The sequence below is a fragment of the Brassica napus genome, chromosome A9, assembly GCF_020379485.1.
Source record: "Brassica napus cultivar Da-Ae chromosome A9, Da-Ae, whole genome shotgun sequence".
NCBI lineage: Eukaryota > Viridiplantae > Streptophyta > Magnoliopsida > Brassicales > Brassicaceae > Brassica > Brassica napus.
The window spans coordinates 3,686,629-3,712,761 of record NC_063442.1 but is presented as its reverse complement, the minus strand read 5'-3'; the positions used below and the strand labels follow the sequence as shown (position 1 = coordinate 3,712,761).

The following is a 26,133-nucleotide window of genomic DNA, read 5'->3' as shown; positions in this document are numbered from 1 at the left end:
TCAAGAAACACAAGCAATGCGTCTAAAAACTGCTCTGAAAGTCTGTCCACCATTCCTAGCAACTTTCTGCCCTTCCTCAGTAGCATTACACAGAAGCTCGACCACAGGATCCGAATCAAGCTCCTCTTGCGTCAAAGCCTCAAACATCGGATGCCTCTCTAAGCAAGACTTCAACCACTCACCAAGCTCCTCAACATCAGTGATCGTGTAAACAACCCCACCAACTCCAAGAACGTAAGCATACTCATCAAGCAAATCAGTACTAATCACTCTCCTCCTGTGATTCTTCTCCTTGAAATGCGGATCGGGAAAAAGAAAAAAAACATCTCTTGTATGAGCTCTTGCTCTGTAGAATTCTTCCGAGGAAGGCCTGTTGATTTGCTGAAAGTTACTAACAAGGGTTCTTATGTTTTAAAATGGGCCGAAGTCTATAACTTATTATTAATGGGCTTAAGGCCCATTACGATCTCAGAGACAAGACCGTTCTTTGTTCCGGTCGGTATTTCGATTTGGTTCTCGCGCGCAATACAAGTCTCGATCGGTCTCACACTAACATTGTTTGTATCATAAATCGTGTAATATATATGATTGCTATGTAGTTTTAATCAAACGTGCAATATGAATACTGCATAGTTTATATATAATAATAATAATGATAATACAAATTCTTGTGAAGTATAGTTTCTCTAAGGACCTTTTGGTGTCTTCAACGTCTCCCACTGTGATTATCTCTGAAACCACCACGAGACTTTGACCCTCGAGACGTTTGAGCATTACCACCACCATGACCATGCTTCAATGGCACAACTGTGTCCATATACATCAATCTCCCTGGGCAATGCCTCTTCTCTTTTGGAAGCCGACGCAGCTGCTGCACCCAAAACGCTACGTATTCTCCTTCTGGATCATAGTTCTGTGCCTGAACCAAACACACAGTTTCAGTCTCTTCTTCACATCACTTGTTGGCATGGCATGGGCGGTCTTGAACATAACCAAGTGAAACATTGGCAAATAGCCCCCAGTTTTTTTTAAAAAAATTGAAATTATTTACATAGACACTTTTAAATTTGTAAAATTTTTTTATAAAACCACTATTTATAAATTCCAAAATCTTGGGACTGGTCCTGTTTGCTAGGACAAGATTATTATTATCTGGATGTTAGTAGTTACTTACTTGCTTGGGGATGCTGAAGTACCGGTCTTCTCTTGGATCATTACCAACTCCTTCATTGGGCAAAACCAAATCTTACATCATCTAAATGTGAACTTTTATAAAACAAACTGTGTCCTCAAATAGCATGAGTAGTTAGTACCTGCTCCATAGGTCCAGTTTCCATAATTAGAACAAGGATCATAGTCCAATAGACATGTCTCAAACCATTCAGCACCCATGCGCCAGTCCAAGCCCATGTCCCTCACAAGAAACGAACAAACAATCTAATAAAATGAACAATCAATTAATCCATGAAAAGAAACAAAGCTAAGTTGAACAAAAGGAAACTAATCATATACCTGTCTGCCTCGGTTTGACATGAAACCTGTAGTGGATAACTCCTTCATGTTTGCATCTATAAGAGGATACCTAAACCCATTCATGAGCATTCACTAAAGTTTAATACTTTTAGAGCCTAAAAGCATTATATCAAATCATAATACCAGAATACTCACCCTGTCTTGCCATCTCTCCAAGACTCAAACAGCCTCTTATCTTGACTCCATTCCCCTTGCACATTTCTTGGACCACCTACCAAAAAAATGGCCCACGTTAGAGCTAACCTTCAATCCAGACCAGTTTGCGTGCTAAGCAGGTTACCTAGATGGAATAAAGAGTTGCCACACTTGATTGAAAGAAACCTGAAGTAATCTCTCCATAGTAACTCAAACAACACCCTGGAAACACATGTAACAAATCATCTGTTAAGTGAAGTTATTGTAACAGAAGATTTGAAACTCAACTAATAAAGACATTACCAGTATGTTGAGTTGTTTGCTATTCTTTCTCTTTCATATCTTTGAACCTGAAAATATTTTCAACTACCACATAAGTCTTGAAACACTGGCACATCCGGGTGAAACATTCGCTATTATACATAGATCGCATGTTCTCAAATTATCGATCTTTTTATCAAGATTAACATAAAATGTTTTTGACCCCCTAAATCTCATATCCGGCCCTGGATAAAGGTTTGCATGATCTGACCTCTTCATAGATAAACCGAGGAGAGATACATCCAAAGGCAAGCCATGGTGAGAATTTAGTTGAGTAATCAGGTCCCAACATTCCATTCCTCGTCTCTTTGTATACTTTCAAAAGATCCTGCATGGTAAAAATAGACATACATCATTATGTACACACACAAATAGAGTCATAGGGTTTTGATCTTTGCCTTCTTCCAAAAGTACTCAAAAACTCTGCCTACTCCTGCACTTTCACCACCAACAAATCTCATCCCTCTGGTCACCTGTATCAACATACATATAAAGAATGTTGTTTTACTTTCTCTTCTCACTTGTCTCAACTAAAGAGCTTCTCATAGAAACTCACCTCTTGTGGCTCAAGTCCAAGTTGAGAAAGAGTTGGAACATCTCCCCATTTATCAACACAAGGTGTTGGCCCTAAAGATAGTGGAATACGAGTGGAGCTTCTGATTCTACAGTTCGCTTCCACCGACTGCAAGCAAAATTTTCAACCAGACACAAACATCTATGTGTTATAATCCTATATGCGTCCTTGAAGATCAAGAAAGACATTAACAAAAGCAGAATCACACCTTACGAAACTGAGTGTAGATATCAGGCAAATCAAGAACATCAAAAGGAAGATCATCTTTGTGGTACATTGTGCTTCCCCAGATAAGCTCAAGCTTAGTCCCATTCCCAACCCCTTTCAAAGCCTTATCCACAAGCCTCTCAACATGTAGCTCCTCGCTGCACGTTTCTTTATGAGCAAACACCTGAAAAAACATAGGATACAAAAGTTTAACATTTTCAAGAAACTTCTGAAAGTTTCAGCACAAGCACACAAAAAAGACTTAACTGTATGAGCTCCAAAGTCTTTGGCAAGAGAAGGAAGAATGTCTTCTGGTTTACCATTCCGGATAAGAAGATTCAATCCTCTTCTCATCAGGTTCTTTCTCAAATCAGCCAAACATTCCATAAGAAACGCACCTCTCAAAGCTAAAACGTTACAACACAATGTAAATGCAAAAACTGACCGCTAGGAGGAAACTAATATTATTGGTTTTGGGCTTTGGGGATTTTGGGCCTCGGCCCAAAGCACCATGTATTAAGAAAAAAAGGTCAGATCAAACGAATATTATTACCTCCTGTTTTAGGGAAGGAGAAGAAGTGAGTAGTGTGAAAGAGACGAGGATCAAGACAGTAAACAGGCAAAACGGTGTCGGAGGAACACCAAGCTTTGTACAATGCGTCGTTGTCAAGAACTCTAAGATCGTTTCTAAACCATAAGATCGTGGTTCCTTTGCCGGTTCTCTTTGATGAAGAAGAAGAAGAAGAAGGCAATGCGTATCTCTCAAACGTTTTTCCAACAACCGTGTCCATCTCTTCTTCGCCGAGACCTGGTACACAGTGTATATTTCCGTTCATTTTCGCGGCGGAGCAGAAGAACAGAGAGGAAACGGGTTTGTTTGAGAGATGGTGATGGTTGAATCTGCGAAGTGGGTGTGTGAGAGGAGAGGAGAACGACGAAGCCGACATTCGCGGGTTGGTTTGTTAACTGTAACGTCATCTACTTTCTTTTTTTTTTTCCTCGACGAGTTGTGGAAGTGACACGTGGTGTTGATTTTGTGAAGTGTGACGTGGCGGATGTTTGGCCTTTTGTCTGAATCTGGTGGAGTTGTGTCGTTTTGTAAAGCAGAGAATTGATGGATGATGATGGGTTTCGTTGTTTTAGGCCTATGGGAGAAAATAAATACGATGAAAAGTCAGCCCAAATATCCGAGATTATATCAAATCAAATTTCCAGTAAAATAATTTAAAATATTAAAAAATAATTTGAAAAATTAAAAATCTTTTAAATATATGTAATAAATATGGTCTAAAGTGTTTTTGAAAATCCATTTGAATTTTTTTATATGGACCTTTATAATATTTAAAATTAATATATTGCTTTAATAATTTTACAATATCTCTTTTAGTTATTTTCGCTATACTTAGGTATTATTTATTTGGATCTAAACATCCACTAATTTTTGCTATACAATTATTTATTTATTAACATTATTATTATATTTGGAATTAAAAATTATAGTTTTTTAGTTTCAAAATCACAGTAATTTTTTGGAAAATCCTTTTTGTGAAAGGTACAGTACTTTATGACAAATATTCAAATTAAAGCGTTTATGCATTTTATTTTGAAAAACGACTATCATATATATATATATATATATATATATATTCATTGATCTATTTTTAAAATAATAAGAATAATGAAAACAAAATTTAGCACAAATAAGAAATAGTATAATAATATTCTCCCACTAGAATCTTTAGGATGACATGCCTAAATTTATGCATGGCCTAAGTTTTTTTATATAGATAACTGCATGGCCTAATTATATATGGATGTTTGCTAGATTAGTGTCCAAAGGAGTCATGAAACGACAATTTTATACTTGTTAATTTATTAGCTGTATGCCTTTACTCCTTTCCAACATATAGTAAGCTTACAATTTACATGCATGGAATATATATTACATATAGATGTGCTCCTTTATATGTTCCCGCGCGCATGTCTACATTTTCAAGTAGTTTTTAGTTCCATTATATCTTATGATTTAGACTTTTAATTTAGAAATATTATAAAGTTTTTACAAAATGTTACTAAAACTCAACGCATCGAAGAAGATTAGCTGAGTATAAGTTAAAAATGCATTCGACTAATGACGCATAAGGTTTGTGTGTGTATGTGCACTAATGCAATCATCGATTGGCTCGATAAAATTATTTTTATGTGTTAGGGAAGTGAATGTTGCTATGTTTTCCCAATGTCGAATAATATTTTGAAGTATAAACTTAAGAGATCATTTTTTAGAGAGATTCGCCAACCACTATTGTATGCGTGATTCTCTTAATAGATTCGTCACTATGTGGCTCCACCATCAGGGCTATTGTCCAAGGTTTATTTTATTACTAATTTGTCGCTTAAAAGGGGGGTGAGTGACAAAGTTTAATCACAAAAAGTGTGCTTATAATTGGTAGAATCAGAAAGGATGCTAATTTAAGTAACCTTAACCGTCGGATTTAAGATAGAAACAATTGAATGTATAGTGACATGATATTATGGAAGTATGGAACAATAGTCATTTAAACAACGAATTGTTCATTTGTCTATTGTGATATTTAGATATGTGGTCGAGCAACAAAAGATTGGATTCAAGTTTTTGTTGATATATTAAAATTTTGGATGGAAAACGAAAGAGTTATAGAGGAGTGTAAGAATAAACTCTGGCGTCGCCCATAAATTAAAAAGGTTATTTGAAGTTGATTATTTAAAATTATTAAGGAACAAATTTATTTCATCGACCTTCAAGCATTTCTTTGATCACCATAAAAATCATTGCCAATTTGCTAGTTATAATCATACGGAAGTTTCATACAGAATTACTAAGTACTCTTAGCGCTAAACTTACATCGAAATCAAATTTAAAAGAAAATTTTGAAGAATAAAGTTTTGTAACTCACAAAAAATTCCCAACTTAAGTTATTAGATTTATCTTTTAAAAATCACATTATATCACTACAACTTAAATATTGTAATAAAAATGAGAAAATTCAGAAAACATAAGCATATATAAAAATAGCAGCAACTAAGATAAATTTTTTTTAAAAGAAATAGTTATTAAATCTCTTTAGCTCAAAGTTTTATTTGTCACGTTCAAAATAATACTCTTGTCTTATGTGATAGAGCCTTTTACGACTCTATAAAAACAGTTCCACACACAACTCTCTTCTCTAAAAAAAAACTAAACTATTGCATGCTCTCTCCCTCTCTCTTCTCTTTCTCAATCAAGAAGATCATGTCAGGCGTGTGGGTGTTCAAGAACGGAGTGATAAGGCTTGTGGAGAACCCTAACCAGTCAGGAGCCGACACATACAGCCGAAGGAAGGTCATGGTCTATTTACCGACAGGAGAAGTGGTTTCATCTTATTCGATGCTCGAGCAGATCCTCCAGAGTCTTGGGTGGGAGAGGTACTTTGGCGACACAGAACTCCTCCAGTTCCACAAACCCTCATCCATTGATCTCATCTCTCTCCCTAGAGATTTCACCAAATTCAACTCCGTTTACATGTACGATATCGTCGTCAAGAACCCTAATTACTTCCACGTCCGAGACTCCCATTAAATCTTCTGTTCTTTCTGTTGTGTGTTTGTTTGTTTGTGTGTTTTTTACAATTTAGTATTTGTTGGATTTTTTCTTTAGTTGCATGTGCATGTTTTCTTTTCCGTTGTCGATGTTGAGAGTTGTGGTGTAACTGTATGTGATTGTGGTATTATGAAAGTTGAGATTAAGAAGAGAAGAGTCGATTTAGGGAGAACTTAATCATAACATGGTTAAGTTTCATTTTAATGTTTTCATCCTTGCATAATTCGGTTCCACGATGATCTGTTGTATCGGTGTACACCATTGTTACTGAAAGATATGTTATTTGGATTTGTTGATCTCATCATATCAAATGCTTTTCTATTTTAATCCAAAACTCAAATCTCGTGATGAACTTTTTTCTCTTTTCTATTCTAGTTTTATTGACTAATCGATGACATTTTTGGATAGACTTATAGTTAGGGTTGCCAATATATCTCAAAAACATAGTAAACATCCACGGAAAAATCTAACATAAAAAGATAGATACTATTATCATATGATTTGAGTACCATACTGGAAATTACCATTATGTGAGTACCATAACATATCCGCTGTCATACTGGAAATTACCATCACATATATATACTCCATAACATATCGGCTGTATCATGTATATATCATATATCTATATATACATATGATGGAATATTTGGGGACCCAGGCCATGAGGCATGATGAACTTGTTTTCATTAATGTAATTTGATTCCTTAATTCTTAGCAAATAAATATGAGTTGCTCCTTCTCTTCAATTTTGTGTTGGTCGAAAGTAATATCGAGTCTCTTAATTGGTCTCCAGATATATGGTTCCCATTTCAAAATTAACAAAATAAGTTCAAGTATAAGTTGTAAACATATGTATAGTGTATCAGACCAAACGAGTCAAATACTCTAAGTATGCCAGAGGGTTCTCCAAGTATACATGGGCCACCTTTGAAGAACGCAAGTCACAGTGTAAAGCTCATCAAGCCCACAGAGAAGAGCGCACTTACCGTTAACGTTACCAACGGTAACTTCAGTCAGAGGAACAACACACAGTCATGCCGTGAGCAATGTACGGCAAGGACAGCTCACTACACGCCAGCACAATCCACCTTTACCTTTAACAGCTTTAGTTGTCTAGATGCTAGCGTATGCTAACGTGAGCATTAGGTCAAGGATGTCTCTTGTATATAATCATGCCAATGTATAAGGTCCTAAAGGAAAATAAGATACAAGATATGTTTTCATCTTCTCTCAATCTTGTTTGATTCACATGGTATCAGAGCACAGTTAGTAGATCCATGGCAGAATCACATGCTTCTCTTTCAACTCTTAGCATTTCACAATGCGTTACCCTAAAGCTCTCTTCTTCAAACTATCTCTTGTGGAAAATCCAGTTTGAATCCTTTCTTTCTAGTCAGTCCTTGCTTGGTTTCATCAATGGGTCTTCTCCTCGACCACTACCTACAGTGTCAGTTAGGAATGGTGAAGTTGTAACAGAGGAAGCAAACCCAGAGTTCATCAGATGGATCAGCAAGGACCAGCTAGTCATGGCATGGCTGTTCGGTTCGATGACAGAAGAAGCGATGAGGTCTGTGTATGGACTTCAGTCCGCTCAGGAGGTTTGGCTTAGTCTCGGGAAGAAATACAACAGAGTCTCCGCTACACGCAAGCTCGATCTACAGCGTAAACTCCAAGGTATGAAGAAGAATCAGAAAACTATGTCTGAGTATCTTGGTGAAGTTAAAGGTGTCTGTGATCAGTTAGCTTCAATAGGATGTCCAGTGTCTGACCAAGAAATGATTTATGGTGCGCTGAGCGGTCTAGGGAAAGAGTATGAGTCCATCTGTACTGTCATTGAACACTCCATGGATTCAGTCCCAGAGATGAGTTATGAAGATGCAGTTTTTAAACTTGTCAACTTTGATGACAAGCTCAAGGTCTACGATCAGGCACCAGAGGTTACGCCTCATCTCGCGTTCAACACAGGCCGTGGATACTCAAACAGAGGACGTGGGTATTACGGCAACCGTGGAAACCGTGGGAGAGGCACCTCAAACAACACTGGGTCTAGCTCATACTCTACTCGAGGGAGAGGTTTTCATCAACAGTTCTCAGGAGGAAACACAAACTCTAAGCCTACTTGTCAGATATGTGGACGTTTTGGTCACACTGCAGCTCGCTGCTACAATCGCTTTGATCAGAACTTTCAGTCTCCTAACACTCTGCACAACGCTCTTGCCTCGATGAAGCTCTCAGATCAACAGCCGTCGCTCAATGGCCAAGAATGGTATCCTGACTCTGGTGCGTCGGCTCACATCACCAACGATGGGTCTCAGCTTCAATCATCTGAACCGTATCTTGGTAATGATCAGGTTATTGTTGGCAATGGTGACTATCTTCCTATCACACACATCGGCTCAATAGCTCTCCAGACACCCACAGGTACTCTTCCTCTTGAGGATGTTCTAGTTTGCCCAGAAATTACAAAATCTTTACTCTCTGTGTCCAAACTTACATCAGATTATCCCTGTGAATTTACCTTTGACAATGAATCTGTGCTGGTTAAGGACAAGGTGACAAAGCAGGTCCTAACACAAGGTCACAGACATAAGAACCTCTATGTGTTGAAGGATGCTCAGTTTCAAGCTTACTACTCCAGTAGACAGCAAGCAGCAAGTGCGAGGATTTGGCACCAGAGGCTAGGTCATCCTCACATGGACATCCTTCATCAGCTCTCAAGAAATAAAGCCTTAGTTATCAATAAGTCCAGTACCTCTCCGGTCTGTGACTCTTGTCAGTTTGGGAAAAGTTGTAAACTCCCATTTCTATCTTCAGATTTTGTGTCTTCAAGTCCCTTAGAGAGAGTACATTGTGATTTGTGGGGACCAAGTCCAGTTGTTTCTACTCAAGGATTCAAGTATTATGTTATTTTCATAGATAATCATACCAGGTTCACATGGTTCTATCCCTTGAGGCTAAAGTCTGAGTTTACTCCAGTTTTTATGCGTTTTCAACAACTAGTGGAGACACAGTTTCAGACCAAAATAAGACAGTTTCAGTGCGATGGTGGTGGGGAATTTATTAACACTAGCTTCCTCACACACTTAGCTCAGTGTGGCATCAAGCAGCTGATCTCTTGTCCCCATACACCGCAGCAAAATGGACTGTCGGAGAGGAAGCACAGACACATTACTGAGTTAGGCTTGACTATGATGTTCCATGCAAAGGTTCCTCAACATCTTTGGGTAGAAGCCTTCTTCAGCTCGGCTTTTCTGATCAATTTACTGCCTTCCTCAGTTCTTCCTGACAGTAAGAGTCCATACGAAATGCTTCACAGCCGGCCTCCTCTGTATACTGCTCTACGCGTGTTTGGCTGCAAGTGCTTCCCCTCGTTGCGCCCATATATGCAAAACAAAATGGATCCTAAGACTTTGGCTTGTGTGTTCTTAGGATACAATGAAAAATACAAGGGTTATCGGTGTTATTATCCACCTACTGGCAAGGTCTTCATTAGCAGACATGTTCTGTTTGATGAAACATCATTCCCTTTCAGTGATGTGTTTAGCAGTTATCACAGAGAGAGTTCGTCTGCATTGCTCAATGCTTGGCACAATGCTTACGTCACGCCAGCCAGTGAGGTTCCTACATCACCCTCTCCAGTGGAAGACCTTCCTAGTCGTCAAAGTCCTTATGTGTCTTCTTCAGCTCCTGTTCCACAAGCTGTTCAACCAGATCCTCCACCATCACCAACTTCGTCTCAACAGTCTGATCAAGAGCCTGCTACTGATGCTTCGCAAGCTGTTTCACAACCTGTGCATCAGATGGTGACAAGAGCCAGAGCAGGCATCCTTAAGCCAAATCCTAAGTATGCGCTCTTTACTATCAAAGATGAGAATGTAGAGCCCAAGACTGTTAAGATTGCGCTTAGGCATCCCGGTTGGACAAAGGCTATGGGCACAGAGGTAGATCATATGGTTGAAACAGGAACATTTGAACTAGTTCCCCCCGCTGATGATCAGAATCCATTAAGCTGTGGTTGGGTATACAAGACCAAATATAACGCAGATGGCTCCGTTCGAGTACTTCGAGCTCGGTTGGTTGCACGCGGGAATGAGCAAGAAGAAGGGATCGATTATATTGAGACTTTCAGTCCCGTGGTTCGAACGGCTACAATTAGAACAATTCTCCATGTCGCTGTTACTAAGAAGTGGACGTTGAAGCAGCTAGATGTACAAAATGCCTTTCTCCATGGGGATCTCAAAGAAGTCGTGTACATGAAGCAACCGCCTGGCTTCATTGATACAGAGAAACCTGATTATGTGTGGAGGTTGAAGAAAGCTATCTATGGCTTGCGGCAAGCTCCACGCGCTTGGTTCGACAAGTTTAGTTCTTTTTTGTTGGAGTTTGGTTTTCACTGCAGTTTCCCGGACCCCTCTCTGTTCATCTATCACCGAGGTTCAGACATCATTTACCTATTACTCTATGTCGATGATATGATTATCACGGGAAACAATGAAGGTCTGTTGGAACAGCTTCTCATTCAGCTCAACAAGCAGTTTCGGATGAAGGACATGGGAGTGCTTCATTATTTTCTTGGAATCCAGGTTCATCAATGTGGTGATGGTCTGTTCCTAAATCAAGAAAAGTATGCCACAGATCTTCTAGTCATTGCAGGCATGAAGGATTGTGCTCCTATGCCAACACCGCTTCCTCTGAAACTTGACAAAGTCTCCGGTCAAGACATATTGTTTTCTGATCCAGGCCACTTCCGAAGTCTCGCTGGGAAGCTTCAATACCTCACTCTGACACGGCCTGATATACAGTTCTCAGTCAACTATATCTGCCAGCGAATGCACTCACCTAGTCAGTCTGATTACCTCCTCTTGAAGCGCATCCTACGCTACATTAAAGGCACTCTTGCGATGGGAATCAGCATCAAGTCCTCCTCTGATTCTACTCTCACATGTTACAGTGACAGTGATTGGGCAGGATGCAGAGAAACCAGAAGATCCACTGGTGGGTTCTGTACTTTGCTTGGCTCAAATGTCATTTCCTGGTCTGCGCAGCGTCATGAGACAGTTTCCAAATCCTCCACTGAAGCTGAGTATCGAACAATGTCGGTTGCAGCATCTGAGATAGTGTGGCTGCAGAACTTGCTTCGTGTCATGGGTCTTCAACAGCAACGAACACCTCTGCTTCTGTGTGACAACCTTTCTGCGGTATGCCTCTCAGCAAATCCTATGTTTCATAAGCGAACCAAACACTTTGATATCGATTATCATTATGTGCGGGAGAGAGTGGCGCTCAAGGCATTGGAAGTCAAACACATCCCTGCTTCACTTCAACTCGCAGATGTCTTCACAAAGTCACTCAGTCAGGAACCGTTCTTCAAGCTCAGGAGCAAACTTGGAGTTTCCTTTCCTCCCACTCCAAGTTTGAGGGGGTGTATCAGACCAAACGAGTCAAAGACTCTAAGTATGCCAGAGGGTTCTCCAAGTATACATGGGCCACCTTTGAAGAACGCAAGTCACAGTGTAAAGCTCATCAAGCCCACAGAGAAGAGCGCACTTACCGTTAACGTTACCAACGGTAACTTCAGTCAGAGGAACAACACACAGTCATGCCGTGAGCAATGTACGGCAAGGACAGCTCACTACACGCCAGCACAATCCACCTTTACCTTTAACAGCTTTAGTTGTCTAGATGCTAGCGTATGCTAACGTGAGCATTAGGTCAAGGATGTCTCTTGTATATAATCATGCCAATGTATAAGGTCCTAAAGGAAAATAAGATACAAGATATGTTTTCATCTTCTCTCAATCTTGTTTGATTCACATAGTGCTACATTATTATCATTTATATATTTTAATCTATTTGCCTTTCGTGCCAGAGCGTCGAAAAGACATTGCGTAAAAAGCTTTTGCAGGCAATTGGTTGTGTCAGTCTTTCAGTGAACACTAACGAGCAGCTACATATTATACGAAGAAATTGTAGCATAATAAGTGAAAATGATGATACATCATTCGAATAAGTGGAAAAATGATGATATATCATTCGTAAAGAAATTCACTATTGTAAATATATATGCCATGGACAAAGAAATATCAATAGTAAGTCCTGCTGCTTTCTGTCCCTACAATCATGAAACAATGACTTTATACCCCAATCAATCCATGGGGATGCATGTAATGATGATACCCTATTGGTTTAACCAATTATATGATTTTCGATCACATCACTGAGTCAAAAACATCTCACACAAACGTAAGCAGTAGACCACAGTGGTTCACGTGAACAAAGCAATGTCAGCTTCTCCACGAACTTACGGGAATCCGAAACGTGTCTAAAGGGGACATTGCTTTAAGAAACACTTCCCAGTCTCGAGGAGCACTGCTCACCTGACCTGAGCTTTAATATCATCGATAAAGGAGTGCATGTGTATGACAAGTATTCCTACACTGTAAAAGGGAAAAATTTCAGAAGCATTGATTGGTGAGGGACATGGATTTGTGGAAGCTTCTGATGTATTGTATACAAGACATGCATTAGTCTATAAGAAATAGCTAAGCTAGAATTTAGGCCACTTCGAAAAACTAGTTTAGGCTTTGCCTTGCAATCAAAAGTGTACCATTCTCTTAAATGCATCTTCAACCTCAATCCATTTTTTCACTACAAAATATAGTAAAATAGAGTATAGAATAAAAAATGCTTCAGCCATATTCCATTTTTCGCTCCATATGAAATAATTTATTTTTTGTTTATTCATTACTCTATTACGGAATAGAAAATGAAATATGATTGAAACATTTTTATTCCATATTCTATTTTACTTTATTTTAAAGGAAAAATTAGAGTTTTACATTAGAGATGATCCTAGACAAGTTAACATGGTTTGAATTTTTTCATATGGAGATGTAAGTCATTTAAAGCCCCAACCTTATAAAGATCAAAAAGACGATTGGACATGTTAGTGCATAACATGTAGATTGATGCTGGAGGAGTTCAACGATGTGCTCCACGGACCACGGAAGTCGATCGCAGTTAACTCATAATTAAGTCATAATCATTTGATGTTATTAGCTTAATCATCTTTTATGACGTGTGTCATTTTACTGACAATGAAACGGTCCAAGGCCCAAAAAGAGAGACAAAAGAAACAAAATACATAAACAAAAATTGATTTAGATTTGTTAGGAGATTGATCGCCTCCACCACCATTACCACCCAAGAATTGCCAAGATTTTATCTCTGTTTAACAAACACACAAGTAATCGAATCTCATTTTTATAGAAACCCTAGTATCTTTCTAAGGAGATTCGTTTCCTTCACATACACGTTACCTTTCTTTTCCTTAAAAGGTAATATTTTGATCTTCTTTTCCTTTGATCCATATTACTTGAGGTTATGACATTAAAGCCGGACAACCAAAACATAACCAGAACAAGATCTCTCGGTGTCATCAGAAGATGGGTCTAGTCAGAAACCGGAGAAGCCTTTACCAAACTATCTGAAACCAACAATCAGTTCAAGACATGACCTAGTCAAGTTCTTGAAAAAGAACAACACTAGTATTGAAGACAACTAGAAAGAAGCCTGCCACAGCTCTATGCTCTTTGTCTTTCCATGGAAGCAGATGTGGTACTAATGTGGAAATCGACTCAGGTGCTCCAAAGAAAAGCGGGTTGAGCAGTAGTAGAACTTCTTTGAATGACAAGAAGGAAGCCACTGAAAACGTTACAGCAAAGTAAGCACCTGAGAAAGAGATTGCCTTGGATACTGCTTCTTTGTCGTCTGCTCAGGTAGATGAAGAGGAGATTCTCAAGGTTGAGAGTGGTGTACAAGTACTTGTTGATGGTATAGAGGAATCCAGAGTTAAGGAAAATAAAGAGGTGCATGTAGAGGCTTTGCATGGAGATGAATCAGGTGAGGCCGTGAAGGGAATGTGAGTGGTGAACCAGCATTGGTTGGTTCTGATGTTGGGGAAGGAATTGTTGTCGCCAAAGAAAATGAAAAAAAAAAAAAAGGAACAAGAAGAGGAAGAAAGATTGATCAGTTAATGAAGATAACTCTAAGAAAATAGGGGAAAATAAAGAAAAAGAGAACAATGGTGAACTCAATGAAGAGGTTAAAATGAAGTTGATGAAGATGAGACGTCAGAGAAAGTTGATATTGACATGAATTCGAAAGAAGTTGAAAGTGTTGAAGAAGCAACCGAAGCAAAAGAAGAAGTGAACAAAGAGGAGAATGTAAATGTTAAAGATGAGGAAAAGGAGAAGGTTAAAGAAGAAGAAAAATCAGGCGATGGAAAGAAGAGGGAAGTAGTGAAAGGTAAGAAGGAATCTCCATCAGCGTATAACGATGTAATAGCTAGTAAGATGCAACAGAAGTTACAAAACCCAAGGAAGAACAAAGTTTTGGCTCTTGCTGGAGCTTTTCAAACCGTTATTGACTATGAAACAGCAGCATCTAAGTGAGATATGTCACATGTAAACACAAAAACAAAAACAACAATAAACTTATCAATGTCATCTTTAGCTTTCAGTTCCATGTTAATTATTCTTTCTGTCTTGTTATCTTAATTTCTGTCTCGTGAATGGTATGCTTTTGGAGTGAACAACTATACACGCACCTAATCATATGTTTGAATGGATTGGATTCATTGGTGATTGGTGTATATATGCAAGTATCTTGTTAAGATCAGTATGAAGCAAAACCTAATGTTTAACGGTAAGAACTATAAAGAAGGATAAGTAATGGTTACAGAAGAATAATTGGTATTTGATAGTTTATATCTTGTTGTGGTTCAGAAAAATCCTTCGTGGAAGAAGGATCATCATATACATAGTGGCAGTGTAACACTGCAAATCTGCAAGTAGGCAAGTGACAAGTGTGGGCTCATATAGTGGAAGGGTCCCGTCAGTAGTGTCTCAGCTCAGCTCGTCTGAGTCAGTGCTATTTTATACGTATAACCTTTCTAAATTTGTTTATGTAATTTTGGCCCGATTGTTTTAGTTTGTACAATTTCGTTTATAGAATGTTAGTCCATATATACGTATCAACAGTTGGTGAAAAAGTCCATTCATGCTTTTGGTAAAAGAACTGAATTTGGTAAATAATACATCAACATACTAACACAAATGATGTGATACATGTCGTGGGGGAAATAAGTGTTATTAAACTCCAAAATTTGTTTACAACTTCAAAGTGACATTGAAAGTGAAACCTATAAATAAAGTGCTAAATATAGAGTATTTTGGTAAGATTAAATAAGTGAATAACCATATAGTAATAGATACAAATATACAATAATTCAACTTTGTTCTATTAAATTTTACCCAAATCAATTTATGACTTAAAGGATATATGTTAGTGACTATTCAAGTTTTGCCCCACCCACATGAATGTTCCTATCAACTTTGACATTTTGTTATACAAAACAAACATAGATGGCAGGACACAAATTTAGTGAAATTGAGGGACAGTTGTCCAGCCAGTTGTCCGGACGAGAGGAGATCAAACACAAAACAAAAGGAAGAACAACAAGACGAGGTGGCACGTCTTGTTTCCCCAACAAATTTTTTTTTTTCGAAGCGCTTAGCAATTACATTGTAATATTGTATATAGATGTTTTTTGACGGATCTACATTCTATAGAGACGTCTTAGACTCTTAGTTCTATGTCAAAATTATATGTACTACATTTAGATCAAACTTGCATATGCCGTAATCAAAATATGCGTTTCTACATATTTTTTTAAAGCTCCACAAAATCTGAAAACAAAGAGAACCAAACTTTTTCTTAAAAGAATTATAACCCAAACAATTTTTACGCAATTTTTTTACCTTCAGAATTTGCATATAATATATAATATAAAATAAGTATTTTCCTAAAATAATTTGAGTGGTATTTATTTCTTTGTCTGTTTGAAAGAGTTATCTCAGTTTTTGGAATTTATTAATAACATAGGACTCCATTTCAACAAACAAAATCAATTAATTTACATGTACAACATTTATAGACTTGGGATATCACACCCTCCACATGTATGCTCACTTTTCTAGAAAAATATCCACATAGTATTGACTTGTATTTTTTAAAACAAAATAAAAATAAATAAAGAATCAAGATAATGTGGTGATGGAAAAAGGACAATAGACAGATAAGCAGAAAGAAAGGAGCAAAACACTAACGTAGTTGATTATACTTTTCTCCCATCGACATAATATAATAATTAATTCTCCGAATTTTTTTTGAAAAAAAAAACATTAATTCGATGAAATTAAAATTATATTTTCGATAAAGGAAAAAAAAAACTATGAACAAAGAAAAATCATGATTTGCAATTATTGATTAAATCACTCATCTTCTTCTTCCTGCAGATCTGATAGAGCAAAACAACTCCTAGACTTGAATGCTCTGTTCTTGAACGATGAGTTCCTTGCAATAACTCCTCCTCTTGCTCCTCCTCGCTCTTCATCGTCTCCTTCCTCTTCATCATCATCATCATCATCATCTTCGTTTACAGGCAAAAGAGGCATAGATTTAGGGTTTTGCCATGAGTAGAACGATCTTCTTGCCAACTTGTTGCAGATCTGTAACCTTCTTCTTTTGTTCAACGGATTCTCTTGCTTTGGTACTTCTTTCACACTCCCGATCTCTCCTAAATTCCCAAACGATTTTGATTTCCCTTTGTAGTGATTCGATAACCCTCTTCTAAACAAAAATCAACAACCCTAATTAATTAATCATTTCCAATCTTGTTACGCAAGTTACAAAAAAATTAGAAACTTTACTTGTTGGGGAGGGAATCTTCGAGAGACCTCATTGAAGCCAATCCTCGAAGCCCTATTTCTTTAGATGAATCATCGTCGTCTTCGCTTTCTTCTTCCTCTTCCTCGCTGTCTCCCGGAGTTCCGATCGATGAACTTTCCGACGAGTAATCCGCCGTCTGTCCCGACCAGATTCCGCTTCCGACACGACTCAAACCGCCTCCGTCGTCGTTCACCGTATCAAAAGAGGAAGAGGAGGAGGAAGCTTTGTCTCTCATCGTTGCCGTCAGATCGCTTCCGTATTCCGAGTCTTCGATTGAGAACGTTGGTCCTCCCGCCATCACCTCCATCGCCGTATCTCTCCAGATCACAAAAAAAAATCAAGAAATTTTCTTACCGGTTTGGTCGGAAAATCACGTTGCTTTTGCTTCTTGGTTTTGTTTCTGTCTCATCGACTTTTTGGTCGGATCCTCAAATCACAGACTCAGAGAATCGTAGGAATAGCAATGGCAGAGAGAGAGAGAGAGAGAGAGAGAAGGGATAAGGTTTTTATTTTAGCTAAAAAAAATAATTAATGGAAGACGATAAGGATGGTAACTCGAAATATGCGTATGCGTGATTTCGGACACAAACAACTTTAAACTAATGTTGTTTTACAGTCCTTGGTTCTGATCTCTCTGTATTTTTAGTATTTTGAAACATTTAAAAGTTTATTCAAAATATAAATTAATTGGAAAATTTATAATGTTCTGAGTTGTTCACAACTCGGCTAAGATAAAGGGAAGCAATATTCCTTTACAATATTTGAAACTGTGTTGCATACTTACATAACCATATCAAAACCAATGGGTGATCATCATGCAAAATATAAAGTATAGTTTTGTAACTGTAACGTTTTTGGGTTAAAATGAATTTTTTTTTGTTGCAATTTCTATTTTATATATCGACATTTATGAATCTTACTTTGCAATTTTCTTAGTTTTTTTTTTTGGTATGAAATTGGGAGGATTCTCCCAATGTTTATTAAGAAAGAAACAAACTTCAAACTACAACACGAGTCTGCCGTGGTTTTAGTGAACCATCAATATCTTCTTGCAATAAACTACTAACCTCCAAAGGAGCAATGTCAAAGTTATGAAAACCAAAAGGAAGAGAGAGTGCCAAGTTAGCCAAACCATCAGCCACGCGGTTTGCCTCCCTGTACACATGAATGATCCGGACCAACCAGTCCCTTGTCAAGAAGTCATGGCACAAGCGTACCAGGAAAGATAGCGGATGAGCCTCTCCAATCCCTATCGTGAGAAACTCCACCACCATTTTAGAATCCATATCTAATTCCAGTCTACTTATGCCTTTCTCCCAAACGATCACGAGACCATAGTAGACTCCACAAAGCTCTGCCAAAGATGCAATTTTCTTAGTTCAAATAAAATGTTCTCCTTTACATCAAAATATGTAGAATCTTTTATTAATGTCTAAGATATATACTTAAGTGCTGACCCTACACAAGTTTTAGGTCTATTTATGGTAATCATGGCAATATGAGCCATCACCAATTCTTTGCCATCCTTGAATAATCATAACTTTATCCTCTATTTTTTTAAATATAAAACAAAAGATAGTTCATTTTGTAAAACTTCAATAGACAGATGATTAAATAATCGTCAAATTGATCAATATCCATAGTTCAATGGATTGTATTAGTGTGCTCTGTCAAACTTGCAATAAAATTATGTTAGTTTTATAAAGTAGTACCAAAAATAATACACAATGGAGATACATAACAAAGAAATACAGTTAGATGTCAAACTGAACAGGGGATAAATGGTAGTGATATGTTTTATATATTCTTGTGGAATTTATACATTACAGTTTTCTTTACGGCAATGAATATTTTTATCTTTGACAATGACACATTAATTTCTTAACTCCGAATTCAAATAAATATAGAAAACTAAAAAAAGCGTTTTGAACAAAATTTTGATGGAAGAATTAAACGAAAAGGATATTTGAAAATAGTATTGGGTTTAATTTACACCTACATGCAAGTAGGTAGATTAGCACTTAGCAGTAAGGGTGCTTAACAAATACAAATAAATTAAAATGTTATTTAGAAGAAAAAACGTGGTTTATATTAAAAGTCATAAGTAAAGGTCAAAGCATAGGGACCAATGAATAAGGCTGAGGTCTAGAAAATAGCATCTAATCTTATCTTATTATTTCTTACTCTTAACTTTGCTCTTCTCTTTAAGCAAAAAAAAAATATTGCTCTTCTCGGTGGCCGAGAATCACCCTGAGGCTCGAGATGTCCACCTCTATCCTTTTCTCATTATCATTTCTTTGTATTTTCTTAAAATTTTAATTCGGGGAATCAATTTTTTTTTCTTGTTTATTATTAACTAGAAAAAGAGAAGATGTATTGTTTGGTTGGCTAAACTTTATAGAAAGGTTAATTATCATGCTTCCACCCACAATCTCATGTTTTAAACAATTCCAATCATTCAGACACAAGTTTCTTGGCATTTTCCCACACACACACACACCTATATACTAACTTTTAATCCATTAATTATATGAAACAACTTCTTTTTTTTATGAAGTATTTGAAGATTTGCAACTCAGTTTGATTGAGAATTCAAACCTATGTAATGATCCCAGATGAAATTATAGATCAAAACTAAAACAACATTGTCTTTTCATTTTTAGCATACTGTGGTTATATTTTCTATCATTTGTTATCAAGCAAACTATATTTCTCAAACCCATTAAACCAAATAATATTTACACCAATACAAGAAGTTAGAAGAAATACTATAAATTAGGGAAAAGGAATAGTGGCCTTTGTGTTTCAAGCCATATGATGAGGAGGTTCCAATGAGTTCTCCTATAGTGGTGGCCTTGTCACTTGTAGCAGTTTGATTATGTTGTACGTTTATAAAAGGTGAGATCATTTGATCCGTACATCTATTAGTTTACAAATTCAAGAAAGTTATATAAACTAGAATCAAGGTCGGTGAGATTGAGAGTAAGAAGAGGAAGTGCTAATGGTAACTAGTAAAGGCAGTGTACCCCTACGTGTTTTCAACACTAACTTCTTATATATCTATGATTAAGTATTTTCTTGTACTCTATTCTATGTCCCAACCTGTTCTTCTCTATGTAAAACATTCCGTTAACAGATTCAGAAAATGAAATATCACGTTTAAGGGGGTTCTTAATCTCAAAGTTAAATAGAAACAAGTGGAATGATATATACATTTTTGTAAAAAAAAAATATAAAAAGTTTACCGTCGAGAGGTTGGAAATTGATTATGGGTCGGCAATGCCACTCTTGCAAGAAGAACTCAATTTCTCATCCCGAATTTGATCAAGATTCGTGAACTTTGAACTCAAAACCAATTGACATTTAATGATTTAGTCTATGTCACTTATATATTATGGTTGTTCCATCAAAATTTTCGATGTGAAAGCTTATATATTTATGCTCTCTTTTGAGATTAAAGCTGTCCAATCTATATATAATTGCAATCGAATCTGCCAAGTAGGATAGAGAGCGAGGAGCATAAGGCACCAAGACACATACTGCGGTGGACTCATGGCCGGCAAAATAGATGCTCTTGCAATTATCCACCAGAAAAGCATTTGTAGAGTGACTTGCCCCACAAGTTTCCATCGCAGCTACGCATAGCCCCCATCCAGTATCAACTGCATTAGACCAAGGTGCGTTGGTTTTATTTGCTGAGGGAACATAAATATGATGATTCTATGAAAGCGTTGAGTTTATTGATGGTTTTGTGACTTCTTTTTTGTGCTAAAGATTTATTTATTGGGCCATAACGGGGTAATAAGCGATTCTATAACTAAATTTATTTGGCCCATTTATAGACCCACCAAAGTAAGCCCATTAGCGACCGATCGACCTACCCACCGGCCAATATTACTTTATCTACCCTTTGGTCACGGTATCGTCTCCATTTATGGCTGCTTCTCGTGGTGGTCCTAAGACTCGAAGTGGAAAGCATCAACCCATGCTTTATTCACAATTATTCAACAAAACTCTTTTTCATTTTATTTTAGTAGCAAAATGACCATTTTGTATGAAAGTTCACAACTCTTTGACAAATTTGCCACGCAATATATGCAATAAAATACAACTGTTGCCAAATGTCGACAGTGCCGAACTATGATTACAAGTAGATAAACGATAACGCATGATTACAAATACCTCATTTTGCGCATTGTCAGAACTTCCTTGCCAAGTATTTTTTTCCTTTCTATGTTTTTTTTTTGAACAAATCCTTTCTATGTATTATTATGTTGTTTGGCTAAGATCTGGCCACGTGTTCAGTTCTCATTTGGTCTTAATAGATACTCATGGAGCCCACATGGATAGACTCATGGACAAGCTCATGTGAAGACATAGCAACACCAACCACAAAGAGAGAGCGGCTTATTATACAGAGAGAGAAGTAGAGAGATAATAGAGAGAGATGGCGTCAAAGCTCTGCGACTCGTGCAAATCGGCGACGGCGGCGTTGTACTGCCGTCCAGACGCGGCGTTTCTGTGTCTCAGCTGCGACTCGAAGGTCCACGCGGCGAACAAGCTTGCGTCGAGACACGCCCGCGTGTGGATGTGCGAAGTGTGCGAGCAAGCGCCAGCTCACGTCACGTGCAAGGCAGACGCGGCTGCTCTCTGCGTCACGTGCGACCGAGACATCCACTCCGCTAACCCTTTGGCTCGCCGTCACGAGCGCGTCCCCGTCACACCTTTCTACGATTCCGTCTCCGGCACCGACGGCTCCGGCAAGCACACAGCCGTCAACTTCCTCAACGACTGTTACTTCACCGATCTAGACGGAAATCTAAGCCGTGAGGAGGAGGAGGAGGAGGCGGCGTCGTGGCTGCTTCCGAATCCGAAGACGACGGCGCCGGCGGTACCGGGAGATAGCCCGGAGATGAACACGGGTCAAGGGTTCATGTTCCCGGATCTGGATCTGGATTACGGGACTGTTGATCCGAAGCTGGAGTCTCAGGAGCCGAACAGCTCCGGCACCGACGGTGTGGTTCCGGTGGAGACTCGGAGGGTTGGAGTCCCGACGGTGAACGAGAACTGCTACGAGCTAGATTTCACCGGAGGATCCAAAGGCGTTATTACGTACGGACACAACTGCATCAGCCACAGCGTAAGCTACCTTTTGTCCGAACTTCTTACATGTTCTCTTGTCAGTACTGATTAGTTTAACTGATTATGTCGGAAAAGCAACTCTACGAACTCAAAAAGAACCAATTGTTTATCCAATCTTAGATCATACTATTATTTAATCAAATACTCCTTTCCACCATGAAAAAGTCTACGTTTGTTTCAATCTTTTACATTTTCAATGTATCAATTGATGATAAATTGTAAATTAAAAAAAATATAATCGTGTTTATTAAAACTCTATTGGTTAAATTTTTTTGAGAATAATTAATTACAAAAAACAATATATAGATAATCAAAAATTAATATTTTCTTAATATTAATATGACTGAAAATTTTAAAACATACATAATGTTTAGATCTTTCATGTTAATTATTATTTTAATTACTACTAATGATTAGGTGATCATATTTAGCGTTGTAGGCAAGCAACATGTGTAAACCTAATTTAAGTAAACCAATAAAATATCTAAATAAACCCTTTGTTACTACAGGTATCATCATCGTCGTTGGAAGTGGGAGTGGTGCCAGATGGCGGCTCTGTGGCCGACGTTTCGTACCCTTTCGGTGGTCCTGCAACCAGTGGAACCGATCCTGTAACTCAGCGAGCTGTTCCACTAACGTCAGCGGAGAGAGAGGCGAGAGTGATGAGGTACAGAGAGAAGAGGAAGAACAGGAAGTTTGAGAAGACAATAAGGTATGCTTCGAGGAAAGCATATGCGGAGATGAGGCCAAGGATCAAGGGACGGTTTGCTAAGAGGACGGATACGAATGAGAGCAATGACGTTGTTGGTCATGGCGGTATGTTTAGCGGGTTTGGACTTGTACCTACATTTTAGAGATTGCGAGAGAGAGAATCTAAAATGGTGTTTGGTGTTGTTTTAGTAAGAAGGTTTTAACAAACTTTTTTTTCTTAAGAGTTGTTTGTTTTTGTTGTTGAGTTCTTAGTACTTGTTATGGGAGGGAGAGAGGAGGAGAAGAGAGTGGATGTGTTTATATGTAACTTGTATTGTATATATCATGTGATTTTGAACAAGTTTTTGCTTATGTATTGTTTTGTATTTTGAGCATTGTAGAATTGCAAATCTTACATGTATGTAGAGATAAACACCAAATGCAACATGTAACTTTAGTACATTGTAGAAGCTTTGATGTTAGCAGTCTTGATCTCCAGAAAACAAACAACTACACATGTAATATTGTCTGCACTTCCTCTCTTTATTCAACCTCTTTTTTCACCACTGCAACAGACTATTTGTACTGTTCGTAATTAAACTTAAAAAAATTACATGAAGTTTCATTAGTTAAATAAAGGTAAAACCGAACATTAACTATTTTTTTAATCTGCGTATATTTTCTTTTAAACAACATATTATTTGAAACCGAGAGAATATTCGCGAGAAAAAGTGAATAGCTTCATGAGATATCATAAATCCTCAATAACATTGCCATTTCCACTTCTATATATAACAGCTCTGGAATCTCCAACAAGAATAGCTGTAGACGCCGTTGAATCAGGGTCTCTAGTGTGACTATTTTCTGACTTGAGAAGTTCACAGTCTGTATTATGCATCAGCTGGAAAAAGAAAACAAAGCCAATATAATGCACATTCTTAAATCAACAATGATATGTTTGAAGCCAAAAGAACCTTGACAGGGAAGTAAACCTATAGCAAATTGGTGTCAGATATGAACTTAGGATGCATCAAAAGATTGCTGAAAAGATGACGCTTCACATACTCAGCTGCTCTAGCTCCACTATGGCCCCGCAGCAACACAATAAGAAAGATGATTCAGATTTGGTCTTTCTTAAGGGCAAGCCTAACGTATAAGTTGTTTATATTACCATCTGATATTACGTGTATACGCACACCAAATAACCTAATGTGCACACTACCACAATCAAATGGTATGTCGATGTAGCACTTTAGGATCGAATCCACAGAGACCAACGGTTACACTTTATCTTTATGGGATCAATACTTAGCTAAAACAATATGGGGGTTTTAAGATTAAGGTTTCGTAACAAGCAAGTAACAAGATTAATTAAAGTATTCAGATAACTAAAATGCTAGCCTAGGGTGGTTTGATCGGGTGTTAAACAAGTGTGAGCCAAACAATTATTCAAGTTCGATTAAAGACCAGTCTAGAACTCGGATCACTCAAGTAGAACAGCCCACTGTCGTGGAACTGCCCCCTATGCTGATCGATCTTGATACCTAAACTCTCGTTTGGATCAAGATGCGACAGCAAGCAATAGAGATCAAGTCCGATATGTTCACAAAACACCCTAATATCTACTTTCGCTGATTAGGGATGCAATGCTCATTCAAGTTATGTCTAGCAACCTATAACACTTTTGATGAATAGATTAAACCTAGAATCAGGCACTAAGTGGTTAACTTGATGCAAGCCTTAAGAACAACAGTGAATGAAGACAATCGATTTATAACTTATTTATGTCAAGCTCACAGATCTAACACCCTAACACCCTAGACTAAGCAAGCTGACTACTCAGCCATGGAGCAAGAAAACACAGAGATAACAGATGAAGAAAACATGCTGAATCAATAAAATAAAAGAGATAGGGTTCAGGATTCTTCTCAAGAGTGTAGAGATCCTTCTCCCTTTACAATAAGCAAATCCAACAATGGAGTTTTTGGGTCTGGTTCCTCTCTGTAAACTAGCGTAGTATGATAAAGAGAAACAGAAAATATGATATATCAAAGCCACAGGCGGCTGAGAGAAAAATATGGATAATTAGGGCAAATCCCGTAATGATTGTAGTTTCCTAAAAAATCTCTGCCGCTGGAACACTCACTCGGAACAGTCACTTGGGTTGCTCCGCTATCCGGAACAGTCATCAAGACTGTTCTGCGTGAAAACCACCAAATTGCATTGTTTTCTGCCTCTTTTGTTTCAGCTGATCCATCTTCCATCCAATGCAACTCCAGACCTGTAATGACTCCAAAAGGACTAGGAAGACTCGATAAAGACTTGAAAACCAATTTAAAAGCATATATACAAGATGTATAAAACACCATATATCAATTCCCCCAGACTTAGATCCTTGTTTGTCCTCAAACAATGTCAAGTATCAAGAACAGGGAGAAAGGTTTGAAAGTGTGAGAACTCTCCTATTCTCAGCAACCATACTTTAACCACGAATCTCTGAACCATACAAGCAGTAAAACTAGGACAACACACCCTTACCGGAACCCCACTGACTGCTGTTCAAAAATCGGCTCCATACTCTTCATCTCAAACCTGAAAAAGCAACACTATCGAGACAGAACTCCCTACATTCATTTAAGAGTAGCGTGAGCTTCTCATCACAGGCATCATTCAGGGTAGACGGTCTAAATGTGGAACAGGCTATTTAATGGTGGAGTTAAAAGTGTTTAGGGGCTACCATTTCATTGAAGAGGATGCAGGATATCACACAAAATAGCAAGAGAGGATAGATCCATTGATGTCCACAGCCTCTACTCGTTTTTGCTCTATCTGGTGCGACTGTTCTGATGACGGAACAGGCAACTGATTGGTCTGCTTTCTACTTTCCTCTACACACTATTCAATACTTGGTACCAACTTCTTGCTCGACCTTTCCAGTGGCTCCATGTTTCTTTTCTTTCTTCCCCTTCTCCATCACATTAATCTCGTTTTTTTTTTTTTTTTTGAAGACTGATATGGTGATGTGACGAAGAAGGAGGTAATACATGATCGTTCTGAGTGCCACTGGTGGTTCTGATTTCGCGACCATTCTGGTTCTCCACCCCTGCTCTTGCGCAGTTCA

General features: G+C 37.9%; 5 protein-coding genes and 1 pseudogene across 6 annotated transcripts; 3 read left to right on the top strand and 3 right to left on the bottom strand.

The window, feature by feature from the left end:
• LOC125577982 (tRNA (guanine-N(7)-)-methyltransferase-like) lies at nucleotides 1–631 on the bottom strand. Its single transcript, XM_048740206.1, has 3 exons — nucleotides 627–631; nucleotides 465–549; nucleotides 1–381 (listed from the first exon to the last, which is right to left on the bottom strand). The coding sequence occupies exons 1-3, from the start codon at nucleotides 629–631 to the stop codon at nucleotides 1–3; spliced, it is 471 nt and encodes a 156-aa protein (XP_048596163.1).
• LOC125577721 (cryptochrome DASH, chloroplastic/mitochondrial-like) lies at nucleotides 572–4,097 on the bottom strand. Its single transcript, XM_048739410.1, has 13 exons — nucleotides 3,324–4,097; nucleotides 3,038–3,177; nucleotides 2,772–2,954; nucleotides 2,546–2,671; nucleotides 2,388–2,462; nucleotides 2,201–2,317; nucleotides 1,972–2,018; nucleotides 1,814–1,890; nucleotides 1,669–1,744; nucleotides 1,513–1,582; nucleotides 1,314–1,437; nucleotides 1,175–1,224; nucleotides 572–919 (listed from the first exon to the last, which is right to left on the bottom strand). The coding sequence occupies exons 1-13, from the start codon at nucleotides 3,715–3,717 to the stop codon at nucleotides 707–709; spliced, it is 1,692 nt and encodes a 563-aa protein (XP_048595367.1). The 5' UTR covers nucleotides 3,718–4,097; the 3' UTR covers nucleotides 572–706.
• A 1,352-nt stretch (nucleotides 4,098–5,449) lies between these two features.
• On the top strand, nucleotides 5,450–6,674 carry LOC106364064 (flowering-promoting factor 1). Its single transcript, XM_013803708.3, has one exon. The coding sequence runs from the start codon at nucleotides 5,997–5,999 to the stop codon at nucleotides 6,363–6,365; it is 369 nt and encodes a 122-aa protein (XP_013659162.1). The 5' UTR covers nucleotides 5,450–5,996; the 3' UTR covers nucleotides 6,366–6,674.
• A 7,160-nt stretch (nucleotides 6,675–13,834) lies between these two features.
• On the top strand, nucleotides 13,835–16,019 carry LOC106362670 (annotated as a pseudogene).
• Nucleotides 16,020–16,637: 618 nt separating this feature from the next.
• Nucleotides 16,638–17,785, bottom strand: LOC106365998 (protein OXIDATIVE STRESS 3 LIKE 2-like). Of its 2 annotated transcripts, none has more exons than XM_013805530.3 (2): nucleotides 17,162–17,785; nucleotides 16,638–17,078 (listed from the first exon to the last, which is right to left on the bottom strand). In XM_013805530.3, exons 1-2 carry the CDS (start codon nucleotides 17,485–17,487, stop codon nucleotides 16,724–16,726), a joined length of 681 nt encoding a protein of 226 aa, XP_013660984.2. In that variant the 5' UTR covers nucleotides 17,488–17,785; the 3' UTR covers nucleotides 16,638–16,723. The 2 variants fall into 2 exon arrangements, with proteins under 2 accessions (XP_013660984.2, XP_013660983.2); XM_013805529.3 differs by having other exon boundaries at nucleotides 16,638–17,081; nucleotides 17,162–17,752.
• A 3,611-nt stretch (nucleotides 17,786–21,396) lies between these two features.
• Nucleotides 21,397–23,373, top strand: LOC125575402 (zinc finger protein CONSTANS-LIKE 4-like). The gene is made up of 2 exons (XM_048739409.1): nucleotides 21,397–22,320; nucleotides 22,832–23,373. Exons 1-2 carry the CDS (start codon nucleotides 21,628–21,630, stop codon nucleotides 23,174–23,176), a joined length of 1,038 nt encoding a protein of 345 aa, XP_048595366.1. The 5' UTR covers nucleotides 21,397–21,627; the 3' UTR covers nucleotides 23,177–23,373.
• The last annotated feature ends 2,760 nt before the right edge of the window (nucleotides 23,374–26,133 follow it).